This window comes from Monodelphis domestica, chromosome 2, assembly GCF_027887165.1.
Source record: "Monodelphis domestica isolate mMonDom1 chromosome 2, mMonDom1.pri, whole genome shotgun sequence".
Classification (NCBI taxonomy): Eukaryota; Metazoa; Chordata; class Mammalia; order Didelphimorphia; family Didelphidae; genus Monodelphis; species Monodelphis domestica.
This window is the reverse complement of record NC_077228.1, coordinates 509,026,720-509,039,176: the sequence shown is the minus strand read 5'-3', so window position 1 is coordinate 509,039,176 and position 12,457 is coordinate 509,026,720. Positions and strand designations below refer to the sequence as shown.

The window sequence follows — 12,457 nt, the reverse complement described above, 5'->3', positions numbered from 1 at the left end:
GGCAATATATTCCCATATGTCGATTTCCTTTAAAATAAGCAACATTATCAGGGTTTACATAGTAGCTTGTCTTATCAAGAGGGCAGGAAGGTTGGAAACCCGGAGCTCAAAGAGCGCGGGCAGGAGGAGGAAGCGGACACTTCTCGTAGGTGTCCGCGGGCCAGGAGAGAAGGGGGGATGACATCCTCTTCCCAGGCCCCCCCTCGTACTTGTGAAGTCGGTGTCCAAGTCTTTGCCGCGGGCATTGCTCTGCCCGGTGGTGGAAGTGCAGGCCTTCTCTTGTGCTCTCTCCCGCCCATCTGGATTTAGAGAAGGCACAATCACAATTCTGTCTGTCAATCAGCTACAACACAAACAGACACCAGCGAGCTCGTTAGTTCTGCCCATGGCCAGCGCGTGCCCCCTCCTCCCCCATCCTGCCAACAGAAAAGATGGTGCTGGTACAGATGTCAAATAGCTCTGTGTGCAATTTCTTCTTGTTTCAAAAAGGATTTCTGTGACTCGTTTGTCTCACTACAGAGGAGGGAAGCGCTCCGGTCTGGGGTCAGATGACCTGAGTTCTGTGCCCACCTCTAATGCTTGGAACATGGGTCAGGTGCTTTGTTTTCTGAAGCCTCAGTTTCCTTATCTGTAAAATGGGGGTGGGTGGGGGTGGATGAGATCATCTCTGGATCTTAAACTTGTTTGTTTTACCAAAGGACTTGGTTAAATAACCTGAGAAGGAAGGTGTGGATGGACTGATGAAAGACATTTGCCTCCTCCAGGGAGGGTCAACAAATAGGAAGTCTTGGGGTGCCAGCCCTGGACCTCCTAACAGAAACAGGTCGTTAAATTAAAAATCACCTGACCAAGGGTACCTAAGTGGCTTGGTGGATGAGAGCCAGGCCTAGAGATGAGGTCCTGGGTTCAATATGACCTCAGATACTTCCTAGATGTATGACCCTGGACAAGTCACTTAACCCCCAATGCTTAGCCCTTACCACTTTCTATATTGGAACCAATACACAGTACTGATTCTAAGACACAAGGGAAGGGTTTAAAAAAAAAAATCACCTGACCAACAGGAAACTCAGGGAAGGAGACAACTAAAAAGCCCTCAGAAGTCATGATAACTGGATGGGCATCTCCTCTCCCCCTGGTGGCTAGGGCCCTCCCGCTCCAAACTACTTTTATTTTTTTAAGTATGTTTTTCCATGATAGGATATATTTTGCAAGTTTGATATACAACGACAGATTATCTATCATAAATGAATACATAAGCAGCTAACATTTAGATAGCGACTTGTGTACACAAGGATACCTTTATCTTTTTTAGCTGTGTCTGAATCTTTTTTAAAATTTTTATTTATTTTTAGAATTTTTTCCCCACAGTTACAGGATTCATGTTGTCTCCCTCCCCTCTTCCCTTCCTTCTCCCAGAGCCAACAAGCAATCCCACTGGGTTATACATGTGCTATCACTCAATACCTGTTTCCATTGTATTCATTTTTGGTAACAGTCATCTTTTAAAACCCAAACCCCCAATCTTATACCATATAAACAAACGATAAATCATATGCTTTTCTTCTGCGTCCAAACTACTTTCTATTCCCCTACAACTAACATTGTAATGGAGGCAGCATGGGTACGGTGGGATGAGCCCCAGCTCCAGAGTCAGAGGACCTAAGTTCAAACCCCACTTGTGATATTTACTACTTGTGTGACCTTGCTCAAGTCACTTAAACTTCTGTGCCTCAGTTTCCCCATCTGCAAAATAGGGTGAGATCCAGGACACCCCTTCCAGCTCTGAGTCGATGATCCCATAGTTATTCTGTATATGGTCTGTGTGTGTAAGCTCCTTGAGGGCAGGCATTTATACAACGTGTTTTACGTATTGGGGAATCTACTTTCGAAGAAGAGAATGTTAACATGTATCAAAGAATGATGTTTCTGTGCCATGAAAATGAACACTTTGATATCTACTCATCATCCCTTGGACCTCAGAGGCCAGTTAGTTCAACCTCTCACTTTACAGACAGGTCAGCTGAGCCATGGGCAGTTCAGTGGCTTAAGATCCTAGTTCTAGAGCTGGAAGGAAGCTCAGAGACCATCCGGTCCGAGCCCTTCATTCTTACAGATGGGTAATCTGAAACCTAGAAGAGGACACACTTTCCTCCTCCCCCAGCAGGAATACTGAAAACACCCCTTTCTTACTTTGGTAACTGCTGGGTTCCTCTTGTAGTTCAGGCAGAGGAATTCTGCCAAGGCCAGAGCAGCTCGGTTCCAACAGGAGCATTGCCGTGGATTCCGGCCACAAAACGGATCTTGGGCTCCTCGGGCTCAGACATGTTGGGTTTATTGGAAATTTCAAGGGACCAAATTTGACGGAATTCAGCACTCTGACCCAAACTTTTAGATGCCAAAAGAAAAAAGGGGGAAAAAAGTCAATCATCATGCCTTACGTTGACTGAATTATTGCCAACAAAGGGCAAAAGGAAAGGCCCTAGAAACTCTTTCAGGATCGTATTATATTTGCAGACCTCAAAAAAAAGTAATTCCCGACGTCCACCTCCCCAATTAAAAGCACATCATCAGAGAAGAAGCTGACAGGCTTCTGAATTTAGGCAGAATTTAGGCAAATAGAATGGAAGCTCCTGGAGGCAAGGATGGTTTTCTTTTGGGCCACCTATCTTCCAGCACCATGCTCAGCGCCTGAACACTTTTTAGCCCAGACCCAGCATTTCATTTTTGGGCAGGGGGCAGCTGGCTGAGGAAACTCTTTCTGGCAAGGCAGACCACCTGGGGGGCGGGAGGCAGCTGGCTGGCTGGCTCAGTGATGGAGAGCCAGGCTAGAGAGAGGAGGTCCTAAGTGAAAATCTGGCCTCACTTCCCAGCTGTGTGACCCTGGGCAAGTCACTTAACCCCCATTGCCTAGCCCAAGAGACTGCCATTTGTAAAGTTAACTGGGCATTTAGCAGGTGTGAGGGCTTTCTTCTATACCAGGAGTTTTTCACCATTCTGGTCTCAAGACCTCCTACAATCCTTTCTCCCCCTTTCATCCATTTGTTATTTTTAATATTCGTTAAAAATTATTTTTGAGTTTCTAATTCTCTCCCTCCCTGTAGTTTCTCCTTCATCCATTGAGAAGGCAAGTCATACTTTATATTCTTTTAAAATTAATTAAGCCCCCTTTTATTCAGCTCAAGGGTTCAAGTATTCAGCCTCTGGGACCAAGCCGGGCCAGGGGCAACTCCGAAAGGGCCCGAGAAGGAGGCTGCAAGGACCCTTACTTGGTGAGATTGGTGATGTGCGGGTAGTTCATGACGAGGCCTCGCAGGAACTCGGAACGGTCCTTGTAGGAGTGGTAACGGTACAGGGCCAGATTGGGCGACGAGCTCAGCATGAGGCGCTCCAGGCCGTTCTCCCGCAGACAGGTCTTTGATCAAGGCCTCAAATTCCTTGGTCACTGGGTCCCTGGCGCCTTCGTCCGCCACCATCTCCTTCACCTTGTTGGACTTATTATTCCGGGAGTCCGAGGAGGACCGCACGAGCGTGAAGTTGACCTGGACGGCCCCTTCTTCCTTCACGGTCACATTCTTTGTGACAGGATTGTATCTGGGGCCAACAAGGGAGAGAAAAGACGTCAGAAGGGGAGACGAAAAGCCTAAATGAATAGAAGAATGACACGCAAGGCCTGTCTTTTTCAGCTGGATGTCATCTACGTGTCCTTTCCAAGCAGAAGAGACGCTAAGCCGTGAGACTGGCCCCCGAGCTTTAATGGAAAGGGAACGCCCGGACAGGAAACGGATCTGTCAGCACAGGGCAGCCCTGTCACTGCACTGGAAAGAGGTGGCTTGAGGGATCCCTGAGGGGACGCTGTCACAGACAAGACCTGACAGGGAAGTCTTCTGGGCTCTCCATCTAGGTGGCAGGATTTTATTAGACAAAACATTAAACATTAACCGAGTAACTGAACTTTCCATAGTAACGCCACATTTAATACTGACTACTTCCAATAATGCATCTGTCAGGTCATTTGCTGATGGGACCCCACCCCCACCTCATCTGGGTTCTTTGCCCCCAAATAGGCTCCCCCACTCCCACCCGTCAAGACTGGCACAGAAATGCTAGAAGATGGTCAAGAGGCTTTCAACCTCTATGGGAAAGGGTGAGACTGAAGGAAGGAAAAGGTTGGAAATAGCAGAGAAAATGCACCTCCCTCCCTTCTTGCAAAGGCGGGGGGCCTATGGGCGGGCAGCATTGCATATTCGAGGGTCTTGGGGGATGCGTTGGATAGTTCATGAACTTTCTCTTTTTCTTTTATTATGATTATTATTTTAAAACTCTCACCTTCCATCTTGGAATCAATACTATATATTGGTTCCAAGGCAGAAGAGTGATTACAAGGGCTAGGCAATGAGGGTTAAGTGACTTGCCCAGGGTCACCCAGCTGGGAAGTGTCTGAGGCCAGATTTGAACCCAGGACCTCCCATCTCTGGGTCTGGCTCTCAATCCACTGAGCTAACCAGCTGCCCCCAAACTTTCTCTTTTCTTAATGTTTTGTTATACCAGCTGTCTGTCTGGGGAGGGTGGAGAGGAGGGGTATAGTTAGAAATTAAGGCAATAAAAAAAAGATGTCAATGGATATTAAAAAAATGTTTTTTAAGGGCAAAGTATGGTCACCAAAAGGGAGTAACCACAGAGAAAATAATCACCTGGAAGTGTTCTTCTAGTACTTCTTAAAGTTATTGTACAAACCTTTTTTTAATGAATACTAAAATAAATAATGAATGTATTTAGAAAAAGAAAACACATTTAAAAAAAAGGTATTGTCTTCCCTTGGTCCTTCCTCCCGGGACTCCAGGAGAGGACTCTGGGCGGGCCTCCATGGGAGGGCCTGGTGTGGTCCTCAGGACGGGAGGCTATCTTGGCCCAAGCCCCCCTCCATGCCTCAGGCCCAGAATGGTCTCCCTCCTCCTTTCCCACCTCTCAGGACTCCTCCTGCCTTTGGAGCTCGGCTCAAATACGACCTCCTATACTGGTCATCCCTTGTGCGGCTGTGTGAACACACACATGCTTAGCAGGTACCCCCCAAACCTCAGCGTGCTGCACTAGGGAGACGCTCACCACGACGGGCACACACGTGCGCCGAGGCCAGGCTGGGCACCCGTCGGCAGGTCCTCGGGGCCCCCTCTGGCAAGAAGCCGCCTTCCCAGCGTCCAGGCTCTCACTCACCCTCGAGCCGAGGCTGTGATTCTGTACATTCCGGGAACCAGGAGCCGCCAGTAATCCCCGCTTTTGTAGGAGGTGACCGGATGGTTGATGTCGGCCACGCTGATGGTGGCATTTAAGATGCCTCGGCCGTCCGTGGCATCCAGGACAAACCCCCGGACACCGTGATGGACCTGGACAACGGAAGAAGGGGAAGCTGTTCGGTCTGGTCAGCTTGGGCAGAGCTCAAGGGCTCAATGGTCCGTACGAGGGACAGGCAGAGAACACGGGTGATCCACGATCTTACATGGATATTAACCCTCCAAAGCATTCAGCTCGAAAATACCGGATTCGGGGGCATCTGGGTAGCTCAGTGGATTGAGAGCCAGGCCTAGAGGCGGGAGGTCCTGGGTTCAAATCTGGCCTCAGACACTTCCCAGCTGTGTGACCCTGGGCAAGTCATTTGACCCCCATTGCCTAGCCCTGACTGCTCTTCTGCCTTGGAGCCAACATACAATATTGACTCCAAGACCGAAAAAAAAGAAAAAAGAAAATACCGGATTTAAGAATTGAGAAGACCTGGGTTCAAATCCTGTTTCTGATCCTTGTGATTAAAGCAACCACAAAGGACTCATTTTATCTCCATGGAACTTGCCTCTGTCTTCTCATCTATAAAATGGAGCCAATAATACCTTTCTTCCTTCCCTTTCAGAGTCTCCAGAAAACCCAAATGAACTCACCTATGGAGAATGCTTTGTGAGCTTTGGAGGGCTAATTGTCAACTATCATCTATTCGATTCACTCATGAGTTCATTTATGGCTAGGTTCTTGATTTCACTGGAATTAGGAATGTCCACCCAAGGAAATTGCTGTCCACCAATAAGAATCAGTAACATGTTTTAAATTTTTTAATCTTAAAAGAGTTGCCTGGGGAACACTGGGAGGTTCAGTGAGTTACTCCAGGGTCATATATATGTGTGTATATGAGGGGGGGAGAAGGAGGGGGAGAGAGACAGAGACAGAGAGATAGAGAGAGACACACAGAGACAGAGAGAAAGAGAGAGACAGAGAGACACACAGAGACAGAGACAGAGAGAGAGAAAGAGAGAGAGAAAAGAAAGAGAGAGGCAGAGAGAGAGGGAGAGAGACAGAGAGAGACAGAGAGATAGAGAGAGACACACAGAGACAGAGAGAAAGAGAGAGACAGGAGAGACACACAGAGACAGAGACAGAGAGAGAGAAGAAAGAAGAAAGAAAGAGACAGAGACAGAGAGAGACACACAGAGACAGAGACAATACAGAGACAAGGAGAGAGAGAGAAAGAGAGAGGCAGAGAGAGAGGGGAGAGAGAGGGAGAGAGACAGAGAGAGAGAGAGGCAGAGAGGAAGGAGAGAGAGAGAGAAAGGGAGGGAGGGAGTGGGAGAGGAGAGAGAGAGAGAGAGGAGAGAGAGAGAGACAGAGAGAGAGAGAGAGAGGCAGAGAGAGAAGGAGAGAGAGAGAGAAAGGGAGGAGGGGAGTGGGAGAGAGAGAGAGAAGGAGAGAGAGAGAGAGAAAGAGAGAGAGAGAGAGAGAGAGAGAGAGAGAGAGAGAGAGAGAGAGAGAGAGAGAGAGAGAGAGAGAGAGAGAGAGAGAGAGAGAAGGAGAGAGGGAGGGATCATTTTTACTGTTTGTTTACATTGCCATCATCAATCCTTCTGCTTCTACAAATGAATCTGCATCACTGTGTCATTCATTCGCTACTTCGTTGCTGACATATCTGTTCCAATTTATTTTGTCTAAATCTTGTTTGCATGGTGGCTCCCTCACTAGACACTGAGCTCCTGGAAATGCTCTTTTGCTTTTCTCTGTACCAGCTGTGTGTCCCTGGGCACGTCCCTTAACCCTGTCACCCTCGGTTTCCTCTTCGGTATACTGAGCTGGAGAAGGAAATGGTAAACCCTCTCCAGTATCTTTCCCAAGAAAACCCCAAAGGGGGGTCCAACAAAGGGAAGGACATAACTTAAAATCTCCACATTGTATCCCCAGTGCTTAGAACACAGAAGGTACTTGATAAATGTTGAATGACTGACATCCCATAGACTGAATTCAAGTGGAGGCTACCCTGGGAAGGCTTTTCCCTTCTTGGTTCTTAACCATCTCAGAAGCTCCACCTCAAATCGAAATGCCTTTGCTTGCATCTTGACAAATTAGACGGGCTGCATCTCTCATCAGGCTTTACAATCACTTGGCTAAGTAATGGCTGCAAACTCTAAAAAACTCGGGGTTTTTTATCTATGTTTATCCTATGTTGGGGATATCTATCTTCCTCCTCCTTCTTTTTAATGAGAAAGTATCACTATTTTGACCCCCCCCCTTTTTAAAAACCCTTACCTTCCATCTTAGAATTGATCCTACCTGTTGGTTCCAAGATAGAAGAATGGCAAGAGCTATAAGTAATGGGGGTTACATGACTTACCCAGGTCACCCAGATCAGAAGGTTTTGATTTTCACCCAGATCCTTCCAACTCTGGGCCTGGCTCTCTATCCAATGAGCCACCTAGGTGCCCCATTGACTTCTGGTTTTCATGGAAGTTTAAAGGAATCTAGAACTTGATATGCTTGTTTTTATTTCAGACAGCCTTTTTTTTTTTGCAGTTGTTGCCTCTAATTGAACAAAAGGTTATTTTTTCCTGCAGAGTACTGCACCCCCCTAGATGGCTATTGTATGTCCTTTTCTAATGGCTGCCATTTGTCACCCAGGGTATTCCATGATCACCCTACTGGTCCTCCTGTGGCTCTGACCATGGCGATGGCCCCTCCATCCCCTATCATGTGCAGCCACACATTTGTTTTTTGTTTTTTTTTAACTTTTGGTCAACACCTGGAGGAGAAGGCGTTTGTTCATAATGGCTATTGCAATGCCAGATTGTTTTGAATACTAATTGTCACCATCGCCATCCTTCTGAACTTTTTAAAACAGCCCCTACTGTCAGAGGGTTGCACAGAAGAAAGAAGTTGAATCTACGGTCCTCGAGGGTAGAGACTGTTTCGTTTCTGTCTTTGTACTCCCAGTGCCTAGTGGAGTGCCTTAAATAGAGAAGGAGTTTAATAAATCTGTCATGAATTGAGCTGAAATAGAAAGAAAACTGTTTTGGTGAATGAGAGAGAAACAGCAGAAAGTTAGGTTCATTTTCATAATAAGGAAAATGGCTAAAAACCCTCCCTATGGGAGTAGCTGGGGGCTCAGTGGATGGAGATCCAGGCCTAGAGACAGGAGGTCCTGGGTTCAAATCTGCCCTCAGGCCCTTCCTAGCTGTGTGACTCTGGGCAAGTCACTTAACCTCCATTGCCTAGCCCTTATCTCTCTTCTGTCTTGGAACCAACACACAGCATTAATTCTATGATGGAAGGTGAGGGTTTAAAATTAAAATGAAATAAAAGCCCTCCATAAAACACAAACTGTCCCCCTCACAAGGGAAATGCTGCCCTTCAGGCGCCTGGATACGCACCTGCTTCATGAACTGGACCAGAGCCCTGCGATTCTGCTCCCAATACTTGGGCAGATCCTTCTCGTAGGGATATTTTGTACAACTTAGTTCGATCGTCACTTCAAAGCAATTTGTGTTTAGATAGTTCCAGTCTTGCATCCCTCCTGGGGAAGAGAGAGGGGAGACGTGAGAAGCAGCGGCCCACAGGGTCAGCAGCAGGCCCTCCATCCCCGCACCTATGGGGCAGCCTCTGTCCAGGGACACAAGCCTTTGGGGTCAGCGCTTAGCCTGAATCCATCGGGTCACGGGGGACGAGAAGAGCCTCTGCTTCCCGGGGCTAAGGACAGGGTCCCTGGGAGCATCGGTGAGGACGAGGGGGCCGGGAGAGGGCCGTACCGGAGACGCTGTACCAGTTGGCTCCGTTGGTTATTCCATGGGAGAAATGCTCGTCAGGATACATGTCCTTGCAGGAGGTGCCCTGGTACATCTCGGAATTTTCCTGGAAGAAACCAGAAGCACGCGATGAGCCCATTCAGTGCCACAAGGATACGAGCTCTTAGCTCCACCTTTCTTCTGCTTCAGCCAGCAGAGTGCGGCGGGGGAAAGAAAAGCCTTCACTGGATTTGGAGTCAGACTGCATAGTTTGAATCCCTCACTCTTGGTGACGGCCCCTCTCTGAACCTCAGTTTCCTCATCTGTAAAAGGAGGGGGTGGGACCAGAGGGCCTAAAAATCCTTCCTCTCAGGCCACCGCCCTGGAGCTCAGTGTCCTCATCTGGGCAGTGACGGGCCATGAAGGCTCCTTCCAGCTCTGACTCCATGGTCGGGAGAATACAGGCAGCTCGAGGCCTAGATGACTCCTCTCGAACCCTGGCAATTGAGAACCGTCCCCAAACATCCGAGCTCCAGCACCAGTCGGCTCATGATGAGGCTCCTGGAGGGCTTCCTAAAGGCTGCCCAGCCCCACGCCATGCCCAGCGGAGAGGGACGGATCGCTCTGCTGGAACCAGAGCAGGCCTTGTTTGGAAGTGACAGGAGAGAAGCCCCGCAGATGAGTCCCCAAAACGGATTACAAGCAGCCATTCCCGGTGCTCCTGTGAAGCTGGTATTCGCGTGACAAAGACCGCCTTGAAGAGGCAAACACTGAGGCCCAAAGAAGGAGCCAGCAACGGGCTAAGAAGAACGCTGAACCACAGCGTCTCTCGATCTCCCTACACTGCAATGGCTCCCCGTCGCCTCCAGGACCAACTCTAGAATCCTGGGTGGCCATCCTGGCCCCCGTGGCTGTCCCTGGCAAGGCCTGGCCGCCCCCCGCCCCCCGCCCGGGGTGCTCTCCCACCTTCAGGACGACGTCTTTTCAATCTTTCCCATGCCTAGAGCCATGTCTCTCTGCTGACTTCCCGTTTTTCCTGTACGTCAGTGGTCTGTATCGAGTGGCTTGCCTGTTGTCTCCTCTGTTAGCCTGTGGGCTCCTTAGGAGCAGGGAGGACTTTTAAGTCTGTTTCTGCTTTCTCTGCACCTCCAGCACTTAGCACGGTGTCCTGCGTGTTACAGCAGATGCTTCATATTCAACTGACAAGGGGACTGCTGGGCGGCTCAGTGGATGGAGAGCCAAGTCCAGAGATGGGAAGTCCTGGGTTTGAATCTGACCTCAGCCCCTTCCTAGCTGTGTGACCCTGGGCAAGTCACTTACCCCCCATGGCTAGCCCTGACCACTCTTCCGCCCTGGAGCCAATACTGAGTATTGAGTCTAAGATTGATTCTAAGGTGAGGGTTTGTTTTTTTATGTTTAACCGACAAGCTCTTATTAAGCCCTTGTGATGTGCCAGGCTCTGAGTCAAGCACCAGAGATACAAAGTCAGCATCCAAGTCCCTGACCCTGAGGTGTTCCCATTATCTTGGGGAGAAGAAATCCATAAGAGGGACAAGTAAATGCAAAATAGGTACAAAGGCATTTCAGGGGGAGGGGTGGGGGGTGGTCAAGGTCTTGTGTAGGAGGTGACCCAAGTGAGGCAGTGTTTTCCGGGAGGACTTCTCAACTCTGTTGATGTTCCCTCAGCATCTAGCCCAGCATCTGGCACACAATCCGTGCTGAATAAATGTTGGATGATTGACTGTTTGATAGAGCTGAGCCTGAAGAAAGACATGGATTTTAAGAGGCAGAGGTGAGGCGGGAGCACATTCTGGATGGGGAGGTCAGCTCGGTGCAAAGGCATGGAGGTGGGAGATGACACACAAAGTCCTAGGAAGAATGAGCATGTCAAGCTGACTGGAGGGTTGAAGTCACTTAGGAGAATTGGGGTGCAGACAGGAAATGGCTTTGAAGGCCTCCCAGAGGGTCTGCTCTGGTCCCAGCAGCCCTAAGGAGCTAGCAAAGCTTCACGGGGAACACAGAGGCCAGCATAAGTGAAGTACCAAAGGAGGAATTGGAACTTAGGCCTAATTGACTTTAGGATCCGCTATTCTGTCAGTGGAGGTTTGTTTCCCAGCGAGGAGCCCCTTGTGCCAGTGAATTCACAGGTCTAGACACCAAAGCAAAACACCTCCCTCCCAAAATGCTGCTGGATCCAGAGGAGGAGCTGCTGGGAAGGCCTGGCCAGCTGCAGAAGGTCCAGGCAAAGGGGGGACACCAGAGGTGCTCAACTCCTCTCTGTGGCCAGGACTCGGGCTTCGGGACTTGCTGACACCATCCCACTGGGTCCAAACACTTGGAGTGAGGAGTGGTGTGGACCTAGAATAGAGGGCCAGGGAGGGAGCACTGGACCTAGAGCCTGAAGACCCGAGTTCAAATTTAGCACCAGACATTTACTAGTTGTGTGACCCTAGGCAAATCTCTTAACCCTCTTTGTCTCCATTTCCTCAGTTGTTAAATGAGGTGGAGCAGGAAATGGCAAAAAAATGTCCATCTCTTTGCCAAGAAAACTCCAAAAGGGGTCACAGAGAGTTGGATGTGGCTGAAAAACAACTGAACAACAAAAACAGAATGGCTCAGAGCCACTAGGTGGCACTAGGTGGTCAGGAAAACTTCTCCTGAGTTCAAATTTGACCCCAGATGCTTGCTTGCTGGGTTACCCTGGCTAAGTTACTGACCCTCTGTTTATGTGCATTTCCTCAACGGTGAAATGGGGGTAATAAGAGCAACTCCCCCATGCAGAGTTGGAATAGATTGGGTGTCAAACACATAAGCCTGTAAAAAATAGACTCGAATACAGGACTACAATCCCCACAAGCCTTTGTTCCACTTCCCCAAGATGCTTTGTAATCTCACGGGAATTCTGAGGTGGGCCGAAATCGAGGAAGGTACTTAAGCTGATTGCAAAGGCTCTCTCGCTCACTGGCTCTTTTGGACTTCCGTTTTGGAGCAGAGGCGGCTCTTCCATGATGTGAGGTTATTTTGTCTAGGCCTCTGGCCTAGGCACATGTTTCTTACTTGTATGTTCTTTAATCCTTAATCCTTAATAAACCTCTAAAAAATATAATACTCCTTGCAGAGAGAAACTAATTTCTACCTGCCTCAGTCTCCCTATATTCCTAAATTTTAACTGTTACAAGCCACATGTGGCCCATAACACTCCCAAGAGTAACCTGAACCAGGCTAAAATGCAACCAGAAATGTGTAACAAATAAAAATACAATAAACCCTAAAACATTTTAAAACTAAATAAAAATAACAATAAACCCTAATATATTTTAAAACAAAATCAAAATACAGTAAACTCTCAAACATTTTAAAACTAAATCAAAACACAATAAATCCTAAAAGATTTTAAAACCAAATAAAAAATAATAAACCCCCAAACA

General features: G+C 48.3%; 1 protein-coding gene across 1 annotated transcript in view; it reads right to left on the bottom strand.

Annotated features, from left to right (window-relative positions):
- The window catches only part of CPD (carboxypeptidase D), a 77,654-nt gene that overhangs the window by 16,776 nt on the left and 48,421 nt on the right, over positions 1–12,457 (bottom strand). Inside the window, 8 exon segments of the mRNA XM_056819586.1 lie at positions 198–332; positions 2,181–2,252; positions 2,255–2,388; positions 3,270–3,403; positions 3,405–3,594; positions 5,215–5,384; positions 8,679–8,821; positions 9,054–9,156. Coding sequence (XP_056675564.1) covers positions 198–332; positions 2,181–2,252; positions 2,255–2,388; positions 3,270–3,403; positions 3,405–3,594; positions 5,215–5,384; positions 8,679–8,821; positions 9,054–9,156 — 1,081 coding nt within the window.